General features: G+C 37.8%; 1 protein-coding gene across 1 annotated transcript; it reads right to left on the bottom strand.

Moving 5' to 3' along the window:
- Window positions 1–26,903, bottom strand: LOC110464766. The gene is made up of 2 exons (XM_021520150.1): window positions 26,689–26,903; window positions 1–2,754 (listed from the first exon to the last, which is right to left on the bottom strand). The coding sequence occupies exon 2, from the start codon at window positions 2,731–2,733 to the stop codon at window positions 622–624; it is 2,112 nt and encodes a 703-aa protein (XP_021375825.1). The 5' UTR covers window positions 2,734–2,754; window positions 26,689–26,903; the 3' UTR covers window positions 1–621.
- Between the last annotated feature and the right edge of the window lie 51 nt (window positions 26,904–26,954).

The following is a 26,954-nucleotide window of genomic DNA, read 5'->3' as shown; positions in this document are numbered from 1 at the left end:
CAGTACCCCACCCAACTGTGTGATGACAGTACCCCCACTCAACTGTGCGATAACAGTACCCTCACCCAATTGTGTGATGACAGTACCCCTACCCAACTGTGTGATGACAGTACCCTCACCCAACTGAAGTTGTTGATGATGAAAGTCACAGTTATTTTTATCTTTTTGGGGGGGATTTGATTGGGTTGGGTTTGGGGGGTGGGGGTGGTTGGTGGGGGGTTATAGTCATACTCAACCATATCTATAAAAATCTATACACATGTTAAGTATCGTGTTAGTCTGTATAACTTAAATACTGGCCGATGTACAAGTATAACTTTGATTGTCTCCAAGAGGTTATGTACTATCCCGTGCTCACCAACTTTCAATCTCTCATCATGTTTCACGGCCCGAAAAGGAATCAATGCTGTAGCACGTCTCCTGGTGTCTCCAAGCTCATGGAAACACAGGAACACGGCGGAAGGGAGGGATGCATCTGGGAATTGATTTCGGTCAGAAAAGATATTTTATCTCAAGATGTAACTGGTGTGGGCAGAACAATGAAGTTCCTGAATGTTATGGTGTATACCTTAAATACTGGCCAAATGTGCAAGTATTATATTGATTGTCGCATGATTGCCTTTAATGTACGTGTTGTAAACGTTCAATCAACTCCCTGGCAGGGTTCAGAAGCTGAGACATTGATGGAACACCAAGAGAGTCCCTATACTCCCTGAGAGCCCTATGTGTGTCTCCAACCATTTCATAGCAGATCCCCAAGAGATTGTGTACTATCCAGTGGTCACCGACTCCCTGTCCCTCGACATACTTTACGGTCTGAAGATGAATCAATGCTGTGTCACGTCTCCTAGTGTCCCCCAGTTCATGGTAACACAGAAAAGACAGGAACACAGCGTAAGGGAGGGGTGGAACTAAGAATATCATTCTGTCAGAGTAAGTTGTCCACTCCTGTTGTAACTGGGGTGGGAGGAGCTGTAGCAGGTGTGGTGGGCAGATTTCACGTTTACTTGTGATCACCTGTTGTAACTGGAATGGACAGAACTGTAAAGTGTTTTTACTGAACCTCATGTCTGTTACAAATGCCTGACATTTTTGCAGTAGGTTGTACCCACATCCACAATAGCGCTGTTCATACCTGTCCCAATCCTCCTTACAGTCTATGATACCATCGAGATAAAATTTGGATGAAGTCGTCATGTGATCACACATTTCAAGTGCTTTCATGTAGTTCCCAGTCTGATAGTGATATGTTGCCAAACCAAGTAGGCCTGGACTTGTACACATTGTTGAAAATGGTCTTAGTAGGTTCTTGCATTTCCAAAGAGATTTGTACTTCTCTTTATTTCCTCTACCATTGATGTGTTCACCAAACATCTTCATCCCTTTACAAGATAGTGACTGAACAGTAGCGTAGAAAGCTATGAATTCATCTATGTCCGACTTTGATGCTGAAAGGGGTTCCAACGACAAAGGAATTTTATCAGCATGAAGGATTAAATGCAATGGAATATTGTGTAATATTTCGAAATCACGTTCACGTTCTGAACGTGTTGGTGAAGGTAGAACATAATCCCATACTCCATTCCTCACACTATGGATGCGCTCTCCAATGGTTGGTTGTATGACTGTTCCAACTGAAAGACAATTCCAGTTCATATCATGGAGGACAGTGAGATAACGAAGAAGTTTCTGTTGATTTTGGCCATGAACTTTGCCAAGGAACATATTATTTTTCTTAATAAAGTAATTTGGACAGTATCCTGCTTTCACCCAATTGATCAAAATCTTCAAACAAAACATGAAACATAGAAACGTATGTTTTTCCTGCCAAAATGATTCACTTGTGCTTTCTACTGCATATAATATACTTGTTTTTATAATATAGGAAGACAGAATATCTGCTTCACCTAACATTTGTTCCAAAATTCCAGATATCTGTTTCAGGAAGTACTTAAGAAGTCCATATACTAACAACTGGACATGCGTTAAAGAATGAAAGAGTTTCCTTTCCGCAGTCGTGAAGGATATTCTCCACTGTAGGAACGGATCAGCAGACGTTTTATCCCCTACAGGGACTAGATGACAGCCACCTTGTACTATCTGATCTCTCAAAGCTTTATCTGGCCAGCCATGTAGGCGTGGTCTATTCATCCACTCATTAGCTTCACTTGGCCAATTATAACAAGGAAAGGAAACTACAGTATCTAATTCCGTGAAATTGTCTCCACCCTTAAACAGAGTTGCTGGGCCATGACTCTCTAAATGTATCTGACCGAATTTACTCATGCGATCAGTAATTGTCTGTCGGTATATTTCACTTGATACGAAAAGTGAATCACCTACTGGAACAATAGATTGCTCAAAACATGACATACAAATCTGTCCCCGATGAAGTAGTTCCAGGTCTACATAACCAGGTCGGCTTCTAGCCTTTCTCATCATTAAAATTACTTTATTTGCGGTGTCCAGTTGACTGATGTCCTGATCTGGGCACAAAACTATAACATAATTGCAAGTATACATCGTGTCAGCGTCCGACCCCGTTACAAACATTCCTTCTGCCCTACTTCCCGTTGAAAATCTAACGTTGCAACTTCCGCCAGCATTTTGTAGTTGATCCGCCACCACTGTCTGTGTCCTCCTGACAGCCACTGTCTCCCGGCTCCCTATAGACCTGTCTAGGATGTGATACAGAAGCCAACACTTCTCGTACAGCTCACCCTGATCAGACATCTCAGTGATACGTCACAGATCCTGTAAATATAACATAGAAACAGCAATGTCTTATTTTAAAAAGTAGAATATTTTACTTACTTACTGATAATACATTTTAGTAAGACTACAATTCTTTTGACTGCTACCCTAAACAAAACCCTTTTTAAACACAAATAATACACACTTATGTGTGGTAGACATAGCTTTACAAACGTTCGAACATACACTCTTGAAGGCAAACCAAATCCTGTTCACTACTATGTTTGTGACGTTAATATCTATTTTTAGTCTTACCATGCTGTCTCTGATCATGTTGATCCCGTATTGCTTGTTAAGGTAATGAATCAGTTTAATGATGTTTATACCTCGCATACGGTCTTTTTACTTACTTTTCTGTTATACTTTCCATTTAATGTACTGTTTTACTCTACTCTAAGTCCACTCAGTCCACAGTCGAATTCCAGAGATTGTCATTATGCCTATCGTAAGCTTGTTTACACCAGAAACCTATTGATGTGTCCTAATGTTTACCACTCAACTGTCTTTGAAAATGGATAAATATAAGAATATCGTAATTATATTTATTGGGACACATCTATATTGTGAGGATTATTACTATATCAACACATTGATCATCCGAGCATTTGCAGGTAAAATTACATACCCTAGCTATTACTTTACATATTGTTTACTTTTTGATGAATCACATTTTTTCAAACTTAAAAACATTGAATATCTTTTATGTACCATTAAAAATATACTACTTCTTTGCAATGATATTGAACTAAATCCAGGACCCCAATTTAACATAGAAATCTCACATCTTAATGTTAGATCTCTCAGAACCAAACTTGATATCATTGAAGCAGAATTACATGAAAGTGACATATTATGTCTTACTGAAACACACCTTTCTCCAAATATAACTGATGCTGAAATAACACTTAACTCCCATTCCCATAACATTCACAGACTTGATAGAAAAACTGGACCTGGGGGAGGAGTAATTATTTATCACAAAGACACAGTACATACTGAAAGAAGAATTGATCTTGAGCATGAAGATATAGAAATGATATGGATTGAAGTATTACTCAATAAGCAAAAAATATTATTAGGATGTATTTATAGACCTGAATCAAATGTTGAATATTGGGATAAATTAGACCATGTTCTAGATAATGCATGTAACACATCACTTAACATCATAATAACTGGGGATATAAATGTAAATATGTTGAATATACCTACTAACCACCATTTAAATAGACTAATGGTAAAATATAACTTTACAAATCTAATTAACAAACCTACCAGGATAACACAAACTACTGCCACTGCTATTGATATTTTATTCACTAATAATATTAATCTTATAAAACATAATACAGTGAATACACCAATATGCAGTGATCACTCTGTTATTCATTTTACCTGTTCATATTCTGTATTTAAGCAAAAGTCCTACCAGAAAACTATACTAAACTATGACAATGCATATTTTGATGAAATGAATAGAGCTCTAAATGAAATAAATTGGGAAATACTAATAAATACTCTTGACTCGAATGAGTTTAATAAATTTTTAACAGATTCTATTAATAATCAAATAGAAGAATGTATACCATCCAAAATTATAACTGTTCGCCCTAATGATAAACCTTGGATGAGGAATATTATAAGGCAAAAAATTAGACAGAGAAATAGATTACATAAAAAAGCTGTAACTAACAACACTGCAATTAATTGGGAAAATTTCAGAAAGGCTAGAAATGAAGTAGTAGACCTTGTTAGAGAAGCTAAAAACACTTATTACGAAAAATTACAACAATCGCTTAGTGACCAATCTGTGCCTCCTAATAAGTGGTGGAAAATTGCTAGATCTGTCATGAATTCAAATAATGTATCAAATTGTCTTCCTCCTCTTTCTGAAAATAATAACTTAATACATCATCCATTTGAAAAAGCAGAATGTCTAAATAACTACTTCAGCTCAATATCAACTTCTTCTGAAAATCTTGAACCCCTTACCCCCCATGAAAATACTTTTCCCTTCCTTCTAGACAATATCATTATATCTGAAGAGGACATTAAAGATCAACTGTGTTTACTTAATGATAAAAAACCTCCTGGCCCAGATGGCATGATACCCAAGATAATAAAGAAATTAGCACCTTCTCTAATATGTCCTCTAACTTTACTTTGTAATAAGACTATTGAATCTGGTATTATACCTCTTTCTTGGAAAACAGCTAATATTAATGCAATATACAAAGGTAAGGGTGCTCAAAATGATGTCTCTAACTATAGGCCAATATCTATTACATCATGTTTTAGCAAAATTGTTGAAAAAGTTATTTTTAAATATATGTTTAATTATATGAATGAATGTGATATCATAACGAAACACCAATCAGGCTTCTTACCAAGAGACTCGACTGTAAACCAGTTATTATCTATATATGACACTATTGTAAATAACTTGGATCAAAATAATGAAATCAGATTTGTATTTTGTGATGTAAGTAAGGCGTTTGATAGAGTTTGGCATGAGGGTTTACTTTTTAAATTGGAATCGTATGGCATAAAAGGGAAAATATTACAATGGTTCAGTAATTATCTTTCTGATAGAAAACAGAGAGTATCAACAGAGGGTTTTTATTCAACTTTTAAGCATGTCAAAGCCGGTGTACCCCAAGGCTCGGTCCTTGGTCCATTTCTTTTCTTAATCTATATTAATGATATAACAGAATGTGTAACAAGTAAAATAAAACTTTTTGCAGATGATACTTCTCTCTATGAAGTAATAGACAACAATCAAAATGAAATTGCAGTGAAATTAAATAATGATCTAGGTAATATTAATGCATGGGCAAAAAAATGGGATATCAAATTTAATTCACTAAAAACTGAATCTGTAATCTTCTCAAGGAAAAGGGAACAAAATCATCCAGATATCTTATTTGGTTATGAAACTGTAACTAATAAACAAACTCATAAGCATCTTGGTTTAACTTTTAGTAGTGATGGAAAATGGACATATCATATTGACAATATTTATGAGCTAGCTTATAAAAGAATGAATATATTGAGAATGTTAAAACACAAATTGGATAGAAAAAGTCTTATAACAATATATACCTCTTTTATTAGACCAATACTTGAATATGGGGATGTAGTATGGGATAACTGTAGTAACCAAAATAAAAATATTCTTGAGTCAATCCAGATCGAGGCATTAAGAATTATTACAGGATTGCGTAGAGGGACCTCTCATTGTAAGCTTTATGCAGAAACTGGACTTGAATCACTTTGTTGTAGGCGAAAAAATCATAAATTAGCACTTATGTTCAAAATTTTAAATAATGAATCGCCTAAGTACTTAGAAGACATCATTGAACCATACCTTCACAGCAATATAAATGTAAGATACCCACTAAGAAATAGCCGTATTTTCAATCCCCCTTTCTGTAGAACTGAGAATTATTTCAATAGTTATTTTCCCTCAATGTGTAGAGAATTTAACCTTCTATCTGCAGAAACCTTAAATGCTACTTCCCTTCAACAATTTAAAAATTTCATCAAATCTGATAATATGAACAACACTGAAGAAATTGCTAGCACATTTAAATACTATGGGCCAAGAAAATTCAATATCATAATTTGTCAGCTGAGAAATCATGCTAGCAACCTAAATAGTGACTTATATATGGATCATCTGAATGAAACACCAGCATGTAGATGTGGACATGAAAATGAAAATGCATTTCATTTTATATTTGAATGCCCACTCTATAACAACTTTAGAATGCAATTAGTAATCAAAATTTCTCAATTTGGTATAACTGGTAATCATGATCATTTTAATCTAAAAACTCTATTAAAGGGATGCTTAATATGCAGCGCTGATATTAACATATCCATTTTACAAAGTATATCTGACTACATTTGTCAAACTAATAGGCTTGATATGTAATCTCACTCACAGCAAAACTTTACATTGAAAGTGATGCTATTATTTATAGTGTCATGATCACTCTGCTAATAAGTATTGATACTGGTGTATATCTATCTTCACAACATCTCTGGTATTCGGCTGGACTGGATGAAATTTATGAGTGTACTATTCTATAACCTGTTCTAACTATTTCATAGTTACATGAATATTCTATAGTGCTTTGTTAAATACATTTTAAGAGAATCAACTCCAATAATATATAATAATAACTACATTTTCCTATATGAATCCATATCATATTCTGAAATTTTACAAAATGTCTATTTCTTGGTAACTTATCCTATATATCCAGTGGGTGGATGGCCAATGTGTTTATACACAGGGACTTTTGGGCCTGTATCCCTTGGATCTTATGTAGGATGGGTTGTCAATAAATATACATGATTTATTTAATTGTTAATATCTAAAACATAAACAGAAAATGATTAAACAAAAGTTGTAAGATGTTCATTTCACAAGCTAAATTGGAGTTATCTCCCCTGCACTGTTTAATTGGATTGTTATGACAGAATATATGTAATGTTTGTAAATAAGTTTGGAAAGGACTTAAATAGGCCTAGCCTGATGTCCAATCCAATTGACATATAGAAAGTCAATAAAATCTGATGAAATGAAATGAACATACACTCTTTTCATACTTATAGCATGTGTTATTAAATGTTGCACTTAATACTTTTCTGATAAGTATAATACTTCATTAGAAGCAGTTGAAAGTCAATTGATATGACCCTGATGACCCTGGGAGTGACTCGGGGTTATTCATACAGGAAAAAATAGAACCTTGCAAAATAAAATACCTAAAGGAAAACTACCATTATTCTACAACTCATGGTAATACAGAGTTCATATTGACTCCAGTGACCTTGAATATCTCGCCCTCATTCATTTAAACAAGCCCACGTCACTATGTTGGAGGAAAATTGTAATGAGATCAGACTTGTGTTAGTATTTAAAATCATTTAAAGCGTTATGCATAGGAAATGTGGATTTTTAAAGTACAGTATAACCTGTTTAAATCGGATGTCACCAGGACCAAACTATTTGGTGGGTTTACACAGGTGTCCGGTGTATACAGGGTCGGCATGTCATTTGTTGAAAACATAAAATGGAGTGTTTTGCATACGATCTGTATACGAGTGTGTCAACATAAACAACAGAGAAATGATTCAATTGCAACGTTTAACTATTTACAAAATATACGGTATATAATACATATGAAGGGCGATCCGACATTGGATAGCGCTAATTTGTTTAGAATGTGTTCGCTTTAGATTGTAGCCGGTCGAGAGAAATTTAAGGACCGGAATGAGCAAGTTGTTTTTACATGGATTACTTTGCTAACTTTTCTGAAACAATTCTGGTTTTCGAAATAGACAGGGTCCGGTTTATACAGGGTTTAACGACTATGATTATATACAGCCGATTTAGATAGGGATCCGAATATGTAGGGACCGGTTTAGACAGGTTTTACTGTGTTTAAAACCCATTACCAACAGTGAGATTCGGTTGAAATGCCATATTCTTAGGTCGCGTTTATTCGGTATTTGATTTGTAAAAAAGCAATACACTGTCACTAAGTTGCTAAATAAGTAAAAAATGAAGTAAATAAGTATCAGCTACCCTGTTAGCCCTTTAAATGTAGGTCCTATCCATTAATTTGTATCATATTGCCTCCTAAACATGAATCCTCTACCTAATAGCCACATCCCCATTAGCCGCCACCTAATATATGAACCCTTGTACCCGTTATCCCTCCTAATCTTTAGTCCCTTTAATTACCCATTAATGCTCTTACTGTTAAGTTGTTAACCCCTCCTCTCCCAGCATTAACAACCTATACCAATGTGCCCTCTACATGTCCCCTTACCCCCTCTACTCGTTAGCCCCCTACATGTGTTCTTTATCCAACCCGTGCAAGTTCAGCGAAAGAAAAGGCCTGCTGTATCCCACTACATGATGATAAGAGGCGAGTTATGTGCCCTCCCTACCCTGGCCCCCTATCCTGCAGCATTGGAATGGTTTCTTCCTTGTCCTCTGGACATGTTTAGGGTAAATTAAAGAAACCAATGCATATTTTAAATTATACAGGTGTATCAATGTGCCCCCTATATTATACAGGTGTACCAATGTGCCCCCTACATTATACAGGTGTACCAATGTGCCCCCTACATTATGCAGGTATACCAGTGTGCCCCTCCATTATACAGGTGTACCAATGTGCCCCCTACATTATACAGGTGTATCAATGTGCCCCCTATATTATACAGGTGTACCAATGTACCCCCTACATTATACAGGTGTTCCAATGTGCCCCCTACATTATACAGGCGTACCAATGTGCCCCCTACATTATACAGGTGTACCAATGTGCCCCTCCATTATACAGGTGTACCAATGTGCCCCCTACATTATACAGTTGTACCAATGTGCCCCCTACATTATACAGGTGTACCAATGTGCCCCTTACATTATACAGGTGTACCTGCAGTATCCCACTGCATATGTATCATAAACGATGACCTATGTAAGGCACCCTGCAATCTCTTTGTGGTGGTATCTCCCTAGGCACCAGTCATCTTATGATCTTGGCTGTTGCAAGGCCATTAAACCATAAACAAACAAATACTCCTTATCTACCTACTTATAGGCCTTTCAACCTTTAATCCCCTACACCTTAACATTTGATCATAACGATGGGCTTCCTACAAATGTACTTGTTAGCCTCTATCTGTTTATCACTTTTAACCCCTACCTGACACCCCTTCAATATTGGCCCTGCTACTTCTAGCCCCCTAACCATAGGCCTTTTACTAATTACCCCCTACATGTTAAACACTGACTCATACCTATGATCCCTCTAACTCCCTAGTTGTTATTCCTCTTCGCTATAAGCCATTCTTCCCCCATTCATTATCCCCCTACATAATAACCCCCTACTTAATGCCCCTCCTAGATGTAGCCCCCACCTGTAAGCCCCGGTACTTGTTGACCCCTGTAACTATTAGCCCCCTCACCTCATTGCAACATTTCTCTTCTGACAGCTCCGCAATAGCCCCTGAACCCATTGGCCCTCCTTTGTTTTAGCCCCCTGCCCATTATCTTTCTCACCACTGCCCCCGCAAGCTTTACCACCACAACAATGAGCCTCCTTTCCATAAGCCCCTACCTGTTTGCCCCATACATTTTACCCTTCTATTTTTAGCCCCCTAACTGTAAATCCTTAACCATTACTGCCTCACATTAACACTCATATTGACGTGCTCCCTATCAGTCAGCCCTCTAGCTATTAACCCCCTTCCCGATAACCCCCTAGTTGTTGCCCACTAGCTCAATCCTAATAACCTCATTTTTGTTACCCCCCTCTTAGTTGTAGCCTCTACCTGTAAGCCCCTGTATTTGTTGACACCTGTAACTATTAGCCCTCTAACCTATTAACCACATTCCTATTCTGACAGCTCCACATGCGCAATAGCCCCTGAACCCATAGGCCCTCCTATGTTTTAGCCCCCTGCCCATTATCGTTATCACCCTCTGAATATATAAAATTAAGTCCTCTTTTCCCAATGATGCTCCAGACCAAATATGGTCAAAATTAAAAGTCCTTTGGACCAGGTGAGCGAACCATTTAAAGTGTGCAAACGTCAGACTATTACATAGACAATCAATACTCTACGTATATATAATAGAACGTTGCTAGAGCATTCTGTTACTCTACACTTAATGAGCCTTTGTTCTAATAGTTTAATTTATTCTCTCATGCTAACTTCAAAGTCAGCTGAGCTCATTCATTCGGATCCTGAACGTTCACACATTTAGCCCTTAACCCTAGGATGCTACTTGCAAACTATTATTATCCTGGGATTCTTGAATGTTCAAAATATGCCCTTTAAATGTTTAAAAATTGGTAGCCCTTCATTCTTGCATGCTAATGGGTTAATCATATTCCTAGGTCTCTTGGTTATTTAGAAGAAGTTGTTCTAATGTTTAAACACATTTTGCCCCTGTGACTTTAAAAGTGTTTCAAGGTCCTTTCTGTGAACAAGCTTGATATCACAACATAGAAATATTTTGAGACCACCACCCTATTACAGTACATGTATATAAAATTGCTCAACATGAATATTTTGATACACATATGCTACCAGGATTATCTGGCCCTTTCCCTGTGCTCGTCTTTGCATGACTACATAATTATACATTTAATGAGAATACTTTGTCATGATTATTTTAATAGTTATATATTTTTAGAATGTTGCTAAAAAGTGGAGCCTTCTTACTTATCGTACCTGTATCATTATTACTCAACACTATGATAAAGCCATACGAGTTCTAAGGAGAACTTAAACTTGACGCTTCATCCCAGATTTTTAACATAAAGTGCAGAAGGCCTGTATCACTCACGTGGTTCTTCAGTCAGAATCCAGAATTTATCTATTGAGCCTTGAACATCAATAACCGAAGATGTCATAAAAGGCGACAACAATAATCAGCTGAGCAGAGCAATTGTATCATTCAGGATTAAGTCTTATGTGCAAACTTTATTAACAAAACATCCTAATACAAGGAACAGATACATTACTTCCACAAATTACCTACAGACATATTATGACACAATTTATTCTATTTATGTTTTGGAAACAAGAAAATCAGTAAAATTGATGGATTATGCTCCCTGAAAAGGTCACTGAGACTGAAATAAAGTGTGACCTCACTGTGATCTAGACCTTGGGTGTGCATACGCAAAGTAAAAAGAATTACACATTGAGCTATCTTCAGCAAGTCAGAAGTCTTATGGCCCAGAAAATTTATTTAACATTTGAATTTCGTGTGATCATGACTTTGGGCTGCAGACCCAATTATGGTTTGCGACACACCGTCTTGCCATCCTACATTTAGTTCTGAAATTTAATTTATCATAGTGAACTTCCGAGATTCAGAAATGATGGCCAAAACAATTAATTTGATTATTGACCTCAATTGGACTTTGACCTTGGGCCTATGGACCCAATTGTGTTTGCCACATACCGCCTTGCCATCCTACATACTACCTTAAGTTTAATTGAGTTATCTTCAGCAAGCTTAAGTTATGACCCCCAACAATGAATTTGACCATTGACATGAATATAACTTTGACCTTGGGGATATGGACCCAATCAGTGTTTGTAGTACTCTGTCCTGCCATCCTACATACAGGTATATCCCTCACGTTGCATTGAAATATCTTCAGTGAGTAAGAAGTTATGGCCTGGACAATGAATTTGACCTAAGACCTCAATGTGACCTTAACCTTAACTGTACAGACTTAATTGTGGTTTGAAACATACCATCTTGCAATCCTACATTTATTCCTTTAATTTCATGGAGCTACCCTTAGTCAGCACTTATGGCCCAGACAGTGATTCTGACCTTTGAAATCAATGTAACCATGCCCTTGGTTATACTAGAGCAGTATGCGACAAATCGATTTATCATCCTACATTTATTCCTTAATTTTCATTAAGATATCTTCAGAGGTTCAAAAGTTATGGCTCAGATTATGAAGTTGACCTATGACCTAAATGTGACCTATGGCCTAAATGTGGCATTGACCTTGGCTGTATTGACCCTAGAGTAGTGCCCTATTCAACACTTTACCATCCTACATATGTTCCTTAAATTGTATTACAATATTTTCAAAGGTAAAAATGTATCACTGACAACAAATCTGACCTTTGACCTCAATGGGACCTTCACCTAGGACTAGGAAATCATACAAAGTCAAAGAAGATAACCAAGTATCTTTCCCTCTTTCTCTTCTTATTTACAATTATTTTGTGCTGCAATGTCCTTATTAGCGTTCCGGGTCAGAAGACCATGAATCAAAAGTAAGTAAACAAACGATACAGCATTCACGTTTGACTCTCGTTCGGGAAATGTGGACGAGACTTTGTCCATTCAAATATGAAAATGTGGAAATAATATTTGATTTTTATTAAAATAACTACAGTTGACATTTTATCCAAAATCATAATGAGTCTTCTGTTCAGCTTAACCACAGAACAGTGTCGTTAACACAAGAGTAAGCTCTCACTAACTTCCTGTCATCTGTATCCTACCAATCTCTTTTCGTTGCCAGCTCAACATTTTATGATTGTTAATTGAAAACTATACATACTGTATTTTGTTTTTCCGAGATTAATCATGCTTCAGAAGGTCGAAGCTTACACTCAAATTAACAAAGAATCGCGTTTCACTATAACTAACGTTATACATTCTATCATGCCGCAATGAAGCAATTACGCTTAAGTAAAGACTATCAAGTCGATACGCATTGTTGTCGTCAGCCTCAGTCACTCGGAACTCGGATGTTATGGCTCTTACATTTTTTTCTAGAGTGACTCCGATTAAGGCTAGTGCGAGAGGGCTACACGATGTTTGTTTCCCCGTCACGTGATCAGTAAAATCCAATAGGACACGTAGTTTATAGCGAATACATAATGTCTGACAAGTGTAAGTGAGGTTTTGATTATAATAATAATTCGAGGTTTGTATATACCTCTTTATCACAACCTAGTTCACAGATCGTCACAAAGCGGTTTACAAATTATTATCCGCGGTAAAAGGGCTATTGCAACCAGACAATATCTTTCTCAACTCCCTAGGGATCATACAGCCGGTGCTTCCATTTCGGCGTTCACAGATAGCATTCAACAATTCTAGCACTGCCCAACCACATACCCATTGACAGCTGAGTAGACTGGAACACGCGGAGTAAAGTATCTTGTTAAAGATACAGCACAGAGCCGTGCCGTGACTCGAACCTGCAACCCTTCAATCACGGGCCTGGCGACCTACCACTAGTCTACCGTGTCTCCTATACATGACTTTCCGGTATACGGACTAAAGATACAAAGTACACTAAACCTCAATACCCTTTGAAGTATGGCATTTTGACCGTCACTCATGTGAAGTAACTCTGCACCCAACCGATAATCCTTCCTTCCATCCCATAACCCCTTCCCTATCATCCTTTCTCCCCATCCCATCACCTCTTCCCTGTCATCCTTTCTCCCCATCCCATCACCCCTTCACTATCATCCTTTCTCCCTATCCCATCACCCCTTCACTATCATCCTTTCTCCCCATCCCATCACCCCTTCACTATCATCCTCCTCCCCATCCCATAACCCCTTCCCTATCATCCTTTCTCCCCATCCCATAACCCCTTCCCTATCATCCTTTCTCCCCATCCCATCACCCCTTCCCCATCATCCTTTCTCCCCATCCCATCACCCCTTCCCTATCATCCTTTCTCCCCATCCCATCACCCCTTCCCTATCATCCTTTCTCCCCATCCCATCACCCCTTCCCTATCATCCTTTCTCCCCATCCCATCACCCCTTCCCTATCATCCTTTCTCCCCATCCCATCACCCCTTCCCTATCATCCTTTCTCCCCATCCCATCACCCCTTCCCTATCATCCTTTCTCCCCATCCCATCACCCCTTCCCTATCATCCTTTCTCCCCATCCCATCACCCCTTCCCTATCATCCTTTCTCCCGAACCCATCACCCCTTCCCTATCATCCTTTCTCCCCATCCCATCACCCCTTCACTATCATCCTTCCTCCCCATCCCATAACCCCTTCCCTATCATCCTTTCTCCCCATCCCATAACCCCTTCCCCATCATCCTTTCTCCCCATCCCATCACCCCTTCCCTATCATCCTTTCTCCCCATCCCATAACCCCTTCCCTATCATCCTTTCTCCCCATCCCATCACCCCTTCCCCATCATCCTTTCTCCCCATCCCATCACCCCTTCCCTATCATCCTTTCTCCCCATCCCATCACCCCTTCACTATCATCCTTTCTCCCCATCCCATAACCCCTTCCCTATCATCCTTTCTCCCCATCCCATAACCCCTTCCCCATCATCCTTTCTCCCCATCCCATCACCCCTTCCCTATCATCCTTTCTCCCCATCCCATAACCCCTTCCCTATCATCCTTTCTCCCCATCCCATCACCCCTTCCCTATCATCCTTTCTCCCCATCCCATCACCCCTTCCCTATCATCCTTTCTCCTGAACCCATCATTCCTTCCTCGTTACCCACCAGTGTCGGTGTGAATTTGACTACACAAAATTGTCAAGTGGACGGAATAAGAGTCATTATGACTTCTGTTTTTTTCTTTTTATATCGCATTTCTATTAAAAATATATATACATGAATAAACCAGATTGAAAGGGGTAGGGTAATCTTGGCCACTAGTAGATGGAGACGGGGCTGTAGGGCAGGGGGCGGAGATTGAGGTGTTACAATACTATAGTAATGAAAACAGTGAATAATTATCAGCAGGGATTGTTTACAAGCTCGTGGCACTTTAGATTGTTATACAAGTGTTGAAAATATCAACCGTCTAGTACGAGCGGGAAGTATTTGTTAGCCTGTACACAATGGAGAGAGCACATACTTGGCAGTTGTTCGATTTCATCTTTGATCCCACTTGACCTCAACTGTGCATGAAATCTAACCAACATTTGATTACATATTCCACTTCTGGGAATTGATTCGTCAGTTTGTACATTACCATCGATGGATCGCATGAACAGGCTTAAATGTCATCGTTGGAGACTGTTATATTAATATGACCATCGTGTGGCTGAAGTTTTAAACCTGAAACTTCAAAACTTGAAGTTTTAAATCTGAAACTGAAATTGTAATTTAAGAAAAGATTTTACGTTTTGACTTTATCCTTCGTGCCACAACTAGGTCAATTTAGTGTCTGTAAACAGTTGGGTTTTTTTGGCCAGAAATGCGTTTTCTTTCTTATTTTCTTATTTCTATATATATATATTTCTATATCAACTGTAGCTGAAGAGGTCAACAGGCGACAATAGAGATCTATCTTAACAACAACGCATCTATACCATGGACAACTCCTCTGTAACATAGACACAGTCCATGCTGTTATTACTCACGACACTTTTTAAATCTAAACATTGTGATATAAAATATTTCTGGAACAAAGAATCAAAGCAGGGGATGCCATATTGAGGTCGCGAAGGTCAATGAATACCTTCAGTAATACGTTATGTTAAACATAGAACACTATTGCAGGATGAGTGTGTTGTATTGTTAATGAAATGACACCTCGTTTATTAGTCCCCCACAGACAGGATGAGTGTGTTGTATAGTTAATGAAATGACACCTCGTTTATTAGTCACCCACAGATTCCCAGATAGGACAACAGGTTTGCAATCGGTCCCAAAGTTTGGCCGATGCACACTTTCTAGTCCATTTCACATGGAGTAACCAGATTTGGTATGCAAATGCATCCTGGGGTGGAGGAGTGTCAAGTACCAGGAAGTCATCACTGTGACCTATCGTTTGACCTTTGTCCAATCCGTTGAAATAAAGTTTGTCTGGGGCATATTTCCTATATCGTCTGTACTATTTCACCCTTAGTAACAATATTTTTTATGTAAATATATCCTGGCTAGTGGAGTACACTGTACAAGATGGCATGGACATTTCGTAAACTTTATTATGAAATGGACATTTCGTAAACTTATTGTGAAATAGAAATTTCGTAAACTTTATTGTGAAATGGAAGTTTCATAAGGATTAAGAATCTGGACAACTTAAGTAGCACGTTTATAACACATTTTAATTTCTAATCTTATAACTGTGACCTTTCTCTCAAAATGTAATTGCTGCGAACACTATCGATTCTATCTTATGAACTTTGAGGAAAACTTTACGATCAGGAACCAAGTATTGATCGGTTGATTAACTGAATCATTAGCAATTCTTTATAATTAAAAGTATAATACATGTTCAAGATGGACATCAAAACTCACCTCTTCACGTCAGCATTTTAAAATCCTTGCAAAGACGTGAAGTAAACACCACCCCTTTATTTGTTCAATTATGTACACATTGCTTGTTAAATGTATAAAAGTGATTGTAAGTTTTTGTTTCACAGTTAAACTATTACTATTATCCATTTGTTGTAAAGCGCTTCAGAGTAATTTTACAAATTATATAGGGCGCTATATAAATGTTGTATATTATTATTATTATTTTATGTTTTGCGCCTGCAAGTAAATTAAAGTGTTTACTGTTACTGCAGATATATGTTATATACGTGATTGATTTATGAGGATATTATCCAATTACATGAGACAAGGATGATGATTATTTATATGAATATATAGGACGCCACTAAGGCTATCGCCATGAGAAATGCTTAATATCGATTTAAGGAAAATTATCGCATTGAATAAGACATGTAATATTTATGGGATATTATACAATTGTTTAACATGGGTGGGAGACGATTAGTACTAATATGGCATTGAGTGTTTACAAGCTCGTGACAGTTTAGATTATTAAATAAGTGTTGGTAATACCCACCGACAAGTACGAGCGGGAAGTATTTGTTAGCCTGTACAGAACGGAGTGACCACATTGATCCACTTAAACTCGATTGTTCATTTTATTTATAATTTTAGTATAATTTCGAAAACAGAGTGGTGATGTGTCAATCTGTACATTATAATCGTCGGAGCGCACCAACTGGTTACAGAACAGACTTATAATTATTACAACAGCGTGATGAAGTTGTAAACCTGAGTTATTGTCATCGAACTTCATTCACCACTTTAAAATTGTAACTTGTTAATTGGTATCAACTAGCGTTGATTGTCTATAAACCATAGATTGGTTAATACATTTAAATTAAGTTAATGTAACAATATGAACTTAGAACTATTTTACCAATTACTTTCTAATGACAGCATCTTGCCTCCTATAGGTATTTTGTGCGATAAACAAATCATCTGCTGTACTCAATATGCCTGCATTAACACATGCACAGCTGAACTTGATCATCTGTTACGTGTGTCAACTATGTATGTACTGGTCATCAAAATTAATCGGTACACCTCAGGTTTTCCCGACATATAATACAAATCATCGCACTCGGAACATCTCTGACCCGATGGGGAATCAACCTCAACCAAATATTTGGGGCTCAACATGGGTATATTTATTGTGTATGGGATTTTAAATAGGATAAATATCTCGTTAGACTTTTGATAAGCTAGGACAATACGTTTACCGGGCCCTGATCTGTGACGGTAAGTGCCTCGTACTCACCACCATTAACTCTTGATTAATGTATTACATATTCTACAAAGAACAAAATACACTACTACTTTATTACTGAAATTATCACAACACCACCTAGGGTAATACCTAATTACTGAAATTATCACATCACCACCTAGGGTAATACCTAATTACTGAAATTATCACAGCACCACCTAGGGTAATACTTAATTACTGAAATTATCACAGCACCATCTAGGGTAATACTCAATCACTGAAATTATCACAGCACCACCTAGGGTAATACTTAATTACTGAAATTATCAAAGCACCACCTAGGGTATTTTTATAAAAAGTTTGCAAAGAAAAATCAAATCCACCTAAAGTTTCAATGGACCAATTATTTGAGCATTTCAAAAATGTAGCAAATTCTGGAGTTGACTTTGGAGATAACGAAATTATAAATAATGAGAATGATGATAATGTAATGTTTGATGAGTTAGATACTCCTATTTCGTTTAGAGACATTACAACGGCGATCAATAATCGGAAACGAATAAGTCGCATGGTCCAGATGGTCTGTTAAATGAATGTTTTATTGAATGTAAACAGTTGTTGTTACCTTTTTTACATGTATTATTTAACAATATTTTACAATCTGGGTGTTTTCCAGTTGACTGGTCCGAAGCAATCATTGTTCCTGTACATAAAATGGGCGCTTTAACAGATCCTAATAATTTTCGAGGTATCAGTCTAATTAGTTGTATGTGCAAATTATTTACATCCATACTTAACAAACGTTTGATTGACGTTTGTACTAAATATGATATTTTAACGGACGCACAATTTGGATTCCGTCCAGGGGTAAGCACTGTGGATGCTATTTTCGCTTTGCAAACTATAATTTCGAAAACGTTATCTGAAAGAAAGAGGGTATATTGTTGTTTCGTAGATTTCCGCAAGGCATTTAATTTCGTAGATAGAGTAAGCCTGTGGTGCAAGTTAACAAAGCTGGGTGTTCGAGGTAAATTTTTGTCTACAATTAAGTCTTTATACTCATTAGTTAAATCTTGTGTCCTAGTTAATGGCAAATGTTCGAACTTTTTTTCTAATAATGTTGGATTGATGCAAGGGGAAATTTTATCCCCGTTACTTTTGTTTTTGTTTTTAAATGACTTTGAAAATAGTTTTATAGATAATGGAGCATCCCATTATGATTTTGGGGAATTGAGTTTATTTCTTCTTCTTAATGCAGATGATTTAGTTTTATTTTCTGAGTCAATTGAAGGTTTACAAAGCCTCTAGAACAATCTAAGTGAGTGTTCGAATAAGTGGAAATTAACAGTTAATACCGATAAAACCAAAATTATGGTTTTCAGAAATAGTGGAATTATTAGAGAATCAGAAAGCTGGGTATATAACGGCAACAAAATTTCAATTGTGGATCAATTCTGTTATCGGGGGGTTCTGTTTAGATTTAATAACAAATTCAGTTTCATGGTTAAACATGTAGCAGAGCAAGGTCGTAAAGCGCTTTTTGCCTTACGATCTAAATGTAAACACATTCATTTAAACATCAAAACTATGCTACACCTCTTTGACACATATGTGAGTAGTGTATTATATTATGGCTGTGAAATATGGGGTAGTAATAAAGGAGTTGAAATAGAAAGGGTTCATATGGAGTTTTGTAAAAATATATTGTGTGTTAAAAAATCTACGTGCAATGCTATGGTATATTTTGAGCTTGGACGACTTCCTCTGGCAAACAATCAGATGATTCGAATGTTTAAATATTGGTTTAAGTTGTTAAATTGTGAAAATTGTATTCTAAAAGAAGCATATCAGTTTTTATTAAAAGAAACTTGGAGGGAAAACCCAAAACGAAATTGGTTATTATTCATAAAGCATAAATTATTAGAACTAGGGTTTGGATATATATGGTTAAGGCAGGCAGCTACCGACATCTGTCTACTACCTATTATTAAACAGCGCATAGATGATCAGGCAAAACAAACTTTATTCAACTCGTTGGCCATCTCAAGTAAATGTGATCTCTATAGATACATGGTAGATACCGTGATGTTGCAATATTATTTAACAAAGTTTATACCAAAACAACGTCGAATTATGATTACCAAATTATGTATGTCAGCTCACAATCTTGCAATAGAAACGGGAAGATACAGGAATGTTGCAAGGAATAATAAATATTGCAGTAACTGTGACCTAATAGAGATAGAAGATGAATTTCATTTTTATTTACCTACCCACGTCATCTAGATCTAAGGAGAAAATATATTAAAAAATATTACTGTCAAAAACAATCCGTATTCAAACTTATCGAATTAGTAAATACACACAATGTAAAAGAACTGAATTTGTTAGGTAAATTTATTATTGAAGCTTACAAACGAAGGATTGTTTAACTTATAAGTTTTTTTTATCTAGTTTTGTATTACTCAATCGTATCATGTCCATGTTTTGTTCGTACAATCTTTCATGGTAAATGCTCAATGGTTTTTTTTGTTGATGATGAAGATGAAGATGATGATGATGATATAGATGTTTTCGATGATGTTGATATTTTGATGATGATGATGATGATGATGATGAAAGTGGTTATGATTTTAATAATATCGTTGATTTGTGAAAAATGTACCAGTTTTATGAAATTCATGTTAAAATGGGGTATTGGTGAAACTTTTTCTCACCCACCGATTTCTCAATCCCCGCTCTCTGTCTCAGTTGTAGTAATGTTACCTGGAGCCTATTCGTGTTGTTTTGTTTGTTTTGAATAAACTTTATTTAACAAGAAAGCAGTTTTATCAAAATATGTTAATCATTCTTGTTGGCTCGTATAAAAAGCTCACGGGGATTTTTTTCGTTCGAGAAAAACGAATTATCCGGAGAAAACCTACCTTGTCTGTTAGAAGACCTCATACCCTATTATGTTCTACCTAATCAGTTAGGTGTCCCCATACCCTATTATGTTCTACCTTGTCTATTAGGTGTTCCCATACCCTATCATGTTCTACCTTGTCTGTTAGGTGTCCCCATACCCTATTATATTCTACCTTGTCTGTTAGATGTCCCAATACCCTATTATGTTCTACCGAGTCTGTTAGGTGTCCACATACCCTATTATGTTCTACCTAGTCTGTTAGGTGTCCACATATCCTGTTATGTTCTACCTAGTCTGTTAGGTGTACCCATACCCTATTATGTTCTACCTAGTCTGATAGGTGTCTCCATACCCTGTAATGTTCTACCTAGTCTGTTATGTGTCCCCACACCCTATTATGTTCAACCTAGTCTGTTAGTTGTCCCCATACCCTTTTATGTTCAACCTTGTCTGTAAGGTGTCCACATACCCTATTATGTTCTACCTAGTCTGTTAGGTGTCCTCATACCCTATTATGTTCTTCCTAGTCTGTTAAGTGTCCACATACCCTATTATGTTCAACCTAGTCTGTTAGGTGTCCACATACCCTATTATGTTCTACCTAGTCTGATAGGTGTCCACATACCCTGTTATGTTCTACCGAGGCTGTTAGGTGGCCGCCCCACCCTATTATGTTCTAACTAGTCTGATAGGTGTCCCCACACCCTATTATGTTCTACCTAGTCTGATAGGTGTCCACATACCCTGTTATGTTCTACCGAGGCTGTTAGGTGGCCGCCCCACCCTATTATGTTCTAACTAGTCTGATAGGTGTCCCCACACCCTATTATGTTCAACCTAGTCTGTTAGTTGTCACCATACCCTTTTATGTTCAACCTTGTCTGTAAGGTGTCCACATACCCTCTTATGTTCTACCTAGTCTGTTAGGTGTCCCCATATCCTATTATGTTCTACCTAGTCTGTTAGGTGTCCCCATACCCTATTATGTTCTACCTAGACTGTTAGGTGTCCCCATACCCTATTATGTTCTACCTTGTCTGTTAGGTGTCCCCATACCCTATTATGTTCTACCTAGACTGTTAGGTGTCCCCATACCCTATTATGATCTACCTTTATGTTCTACCTAGTCTGTTAGGTGTACCCATACCCTATTATGTTCTACCTAGTCTGTTAGGCGTCCCCATACCCTATTATGATCTACCTAGTCTGTTAGGTGTCACCATACCCTATTATGTTCTACCTAGTCTGTTAGGCGTCCCCATACCCTATTATGATCTACCTAGTCTGTTAGGTGTCACCATACCCTATTATGTTCTACCTAGTCTGTTAGGTGTCCCCACACCCTATTATGTTCTACCTAGTCTGATAGGTGTCCACATACCCTGTTATGTTCTATCTAGTCTGTTAGGTGTCCCCCCACCCTATTATGTTCTACCTAGTCTGTTAGGTGTCCACATATCCTGTTATGTTCTACCTAGTCTGTTAGGTGTACCCATACCCTATTCTGTTCTACCTTGTCTGTTTAGGTGTCCCATACCTTATTATGTTCTACCTAGTCTGTTAGGTGTCCCCCCACCCTGTTATGTTCTACCTAGTCTGTTAGGTGTCCATATACCCTATGCTGTTCTACCTAGTCTGTTAGGTGTCCCCATACCCTGTGTGTCCCCATATCCTATTATGTTCTACCTAGTCTGTTAGGTATCCCCATACCCTATTATGATCTACCTAGTCTGTTAGGTGTCACCATACCCTATTATGTTCTACCTAGTCTGTTAGGCGTCCCCATACCCTATTATGATCTACCTAGTCTGTTAGGTGTACCCATACCCTATTCTGTTCTACCTTGTCTGTTTAGGTGTCCCATACCTTATTATGTTCTACTGTTCTACCTAATCAGTTAGGTGTCCCCATACCCTATTATGTTCTACCTAGTCTGTTAGGCGTCCCCATACCCTATTATGATCTACCTAGTCTGTTAGGTGTCCACATACCCTATTATGTTCTACCTAGTCTGTTAGGTGTCCCCATATCCTATTATGTTCTACCTTGTCTGTTAGGTGTCCCCATACCCTATTATGATCTACCTAGTCTGTTATGTGTCCCCATACCCTGTTATGTTCTTCCTAGTCTGTTAGGTGTCCCTACTCCCTATTATGTTCTACCTAGACTGTTAGGTCTAGTCTGTTAGGTGTCCCTGCGCCCTATTATGTTCTCCCTAGTCTGTTAGGTGTCCATATACCCTATGCTGTCCTACCTAGTCTGTTAGGTGTACCCATACCCTATTCTGTTCTACCTAGTCTGTTAGTCTGTTAGGTGTCCACAAACCCTATTATGTTCTACCTAGTCTGTTAGGTGTCCACAACCCCTATCATGTTCTACCTAGTCTGTTAGGTGTCCACATACCCTGTTATGTTCTCCCTAGTCTGTTAGGTGTTACCTAGTCTGTTAGGTGTCCATATACCCTATGCTGTTCTACCTAGTCTGTTAGGTGTCCCCATCTCTATTATGTTTTACTCAGTCTGTTAGGTGTCCACAAACCCTATTATGTTCTACCTAGTCTGTTAGGTGTCCACATACCCTGTTATGTTCTACCTAGTCTGTTAGGTGTCCATATACCCTATGCTGTTCTACCTAGTCTGTTAGGTGTCCCCATACCCTATTATGTTCTACCTAGTCTGTTAGGTGTCCCCATACCCTTTTATGGAATTGAACCACTACTGTTATGTGTTCCCATACCCTGTTATGTTCTTCCTAGTCTGATAGGTGTCCCCACACCGTATTATGTTCTACCTAGTCTGTTAAGTGTCCCCACACCCTATTATGTTCTACCTAGTCTGATAGGTGTCCCCACACCGTATTATGTTCTACCTAGTCTGTTAAGTGTCCCCACACCCTATTATGTTCTACCTAGTCTGTTAGGTGTCCCCCCACCCTATTATGTTCATACTAGTCTGTTAGGTGTCCCCCCACCCTGTTATGTTCTACCTAGTCTGTTAGGTGTCCCCATACCCTGATATGTTCTACCTAGTCTGTTAGGTGTCCCGCCACCCTATTATGTTCTACCTAGTCTGTTATGTGTCCCCACACCCTATTATGTTCTACCTAGTCTGATAGGTGTCCCCACACCGTATTATGTTCTACCTAGTCTGTTAAGTGTCCCCACACCCTATTATGTTCTACCTAGTCTGATAGGTGTCCCCATACCCTGTTATGTTCTACCTAGTCTGTTTGGTGTCCACAAACCCTATTATGTTCTACCTAGTCTGTTATGTGTCCCCACCCCCTATTATGTTCTACCTAGTCTGTTAGGTATCCCCACACCCTATTATGTTCTACCTAGTCTGATAGGTGTCCACATACCCTGTTATGTTCTTCCTAGTCTGTTAGGTGTCCCCCCACCCTATTATGTTCTTCCTAGTCTGTTAGGTGTCCCCCCACCCTGTTATGTTCTACCTAGGCTGTTAGGTGTCCATATACCATATGCTGTTCTATACCCTATTATGATCTACCTAGTCTGTTAGGTGTCCCCATACCCTTTTATGGAATTGAACCCCTACTGTTATGTGTTCCCATACCCTGTTATGTTCTTCCTAGTCTGATAGGTGTCCCCACACCGTATTATGTTCTACCTAGTCTGTTAAGTGTCCCCACACCCTATTATGTTCTACCTAGTCTGTTAGGTGTCCGCATACCCTATTATGTTCTACCTAGTCTGTTAGGGGTCCCCATACCCTATTATGATCTACCTAGACTGTTAGGTGTCCCCATACCCTATTATGTTTTACTCAGTCTGTTAGGTGTCCCCATACCCTGTTATGTTCTACCTAGTATGTTAGGTGTCCATATACCATATGCTGTTCTATACCCTATTATGATCTACCTAGTCTGTTAGGTGTCCCCATACCCTGTTATGTTCTACCTAGTCTGTTAGGTGTCCATATACCATATGCTGTTCTATCTAGTCTGTTAGGTGTCCCCATACCCTATTCTGTTCTACCTAGTCTGTTAGGTGTCCCCATACCCTATTATGTTCTACCTAGTCTGTTAGGTGTCCCCATACCCTATTATGATCTACCTAGTCTGTTAGGTGTCCCCATACCCTATTATGTTCTACCTAGTCTGTTAGGTGTCCCCATACCCTATTATGTTCTACCTAGTCTGTTAGGTGTCCCCATACCCTGTTATGTTCTACCTATTCTGTTAGGTGTCCACATACTCTTTTATTTTCTTCCTAGTCTGTTAGGTGTCCCCATACCCTATTATGTTCGATCATTGAATTGAACCACTACTGATATGACAAAAGGCTAGAGCTGAGCCAACAGTGCTTTGTTTGATTTTGGTTTCAACGGAACGGACATTAAAGTCTACACATTTAAATGCTATAAATTTACGGTATTTTCCTTCAAATTTAATGTCTCTTTTTATATCTTTATTTACAGTTTGCAGATTTTTTTAAGATATATATAAACTAGTTCCTTTAGATATAAATTTGATATACAGACTTTTAGAAATAAATGCATAGTTAAATACACACTCTTATATATATATAGATTATATATCACTCGAAGCGAAAAGGAAAAATCATTAAACTAAGTTTCTGTTAAAACAACATTATAAACAAAAAGCAAATATATATTTATAGGACTATGTTACAAATAGTGCAATAATGTTTCCTGCTAGCACAATATGTTTTTAATACTAAAGTTACATGTGTACTGTTTTTAATTGTACAAGTCTACATGAAATCGAAGCCATACAATGTTCTGTCTAGTTAAGGTCACATAATTTCAACCCAAATTAATTCTTCTAAATAAAAAAAGTAATATTATTAAAGGGAAGCATAGCTTCTTTATTTTATCGTTGTTCGACATATAATTTCCCATAGTTTTAACCCAGAATTAATTATTTTGATTAAAAATAAAGTGCAAACATTAAAGGTAGGGATTGTTTCTTTATTTAATCGTTCGGCATATACTTTTATTTTTTTAAATTATCTACTTTGCAATTAACTCCTTTTTTCCAAAATGCACATAAGTAAAACCAAAATTAATGCAGGGAATGTTTGTCTTCTCATAGGAGAACATCCCTAGGAAAAGCACCAACATTAAATAAAGTGAGAGTCTCTTCGTTTCTTCTTTGTTGGTAAAATCACTGTGTGCCCTACGTTTTAGTTCAACTGGATTAGGTGTGAATAAATGTGAGATGGTGTTCGCGCGGGTGGTGTGTGCCTGCCTGGTGTTTTCCTGTGTGGTTTGTGCTCGTGTTGCGTGTGCATGTTATGTGTGCCTATGTGGTGTGTGCCTGTATGGTGTGTGCCCGTATGATGTGTGTCCGTGTGGTGTGTGCCTGTGTGGTGTGTGTTGTGTGGCGAGTGCCTCTTTGCTTAAATGATATAAAAGTTTAACAAACCTGACAACATTTTATATCGATCAATCAGGACAAAGTGTAAGGCGGTAACTTTATCCAATGATAAACATGTGATTTCGGTTAAGGATATAAAAGCAGGCTATACGAATATTTCGCCTGCAATCTGGAAACTTGCTATGCTGGATGTTGACCTCTTGTAACCCACCTTATGTGTCATGAGTGTATAAATAAATCTTGAAAACCTTGGAAATGTATAAGTAAGCCTTCACATGTATATACCACAATCTCTCGGACTAATAATCAGTGTTCGTACATGACAACCAGTAATTTGTCTATCCCGAACAGGATTTCACCCCAGGTGAGAATTCGTGCAGGGTGTGAACTCGTGGTGCAAACTCAGCAAATTTAGCACGGCTTTCAACCAGTTAATAAACTGTACAGGGGTGAGAAATCGTGTTGTACGGCTTCAAACTTAGCACGGTTTATCGCCCGATTGATATATCGTGCACGCGTGAGAAATCGTGGCAGAAGAGTCCCCTCCGGTCCACTGAAACATAATAGATAACTAAAATATGTTAAAATCTTACCAGAAATGTTCTTATCAAAGGAATCTCCTTGGTTTGATGTGGGATGTCGGGAGAATTAGGAATACACCTTGAAGGGTCCAGAGAATGGAGAAGTGGACTGTTCTCATCACGGTTGATGCTGTCGGGATGATATGTATACGATGTGTTAGTTCATCACAGCGTATTCCGAAAATATTAGGTCATCTCAAATTAGAATTCCACACCGTCTTTAATCAGCTATGAACTTTTCAACATTCTTCAATGTGTACAAGAATGTACATTCAAAC

Source organism: Mizuhopecten yessoensis, unplaced genomic scaffold (assembly GCF_002113885.1).
Source record: "Mizuhopecten yessoensis strain PY_sf001 unplaced genomic scaffold, ASM211388v2 scaffold11031, whole genome shotgun sequence".
Classification (NCBI taxonomy): domain Eukaryota; kingdom Metazoa; phylum Mollusca; class Bivalvia; order Pectinida; family Pectinidae; genus Mizuhopecten; species Mizuhopecten yessoensis.
Note: the sequence above shows the minus strand (reverse complement) of the source record. Positions and strands in the feature narration are given on the sequence as shown.

Excerpts from the sequence above, each read along its gene's own strand:
- LOC110464766 (XM_021520150.1), bottom strand. The coding sequence starts at position 2,733 with ATGTCTGATCAGGGTGAGCTGTACGAGAAGTGTTGGCTTCTGTATCAC.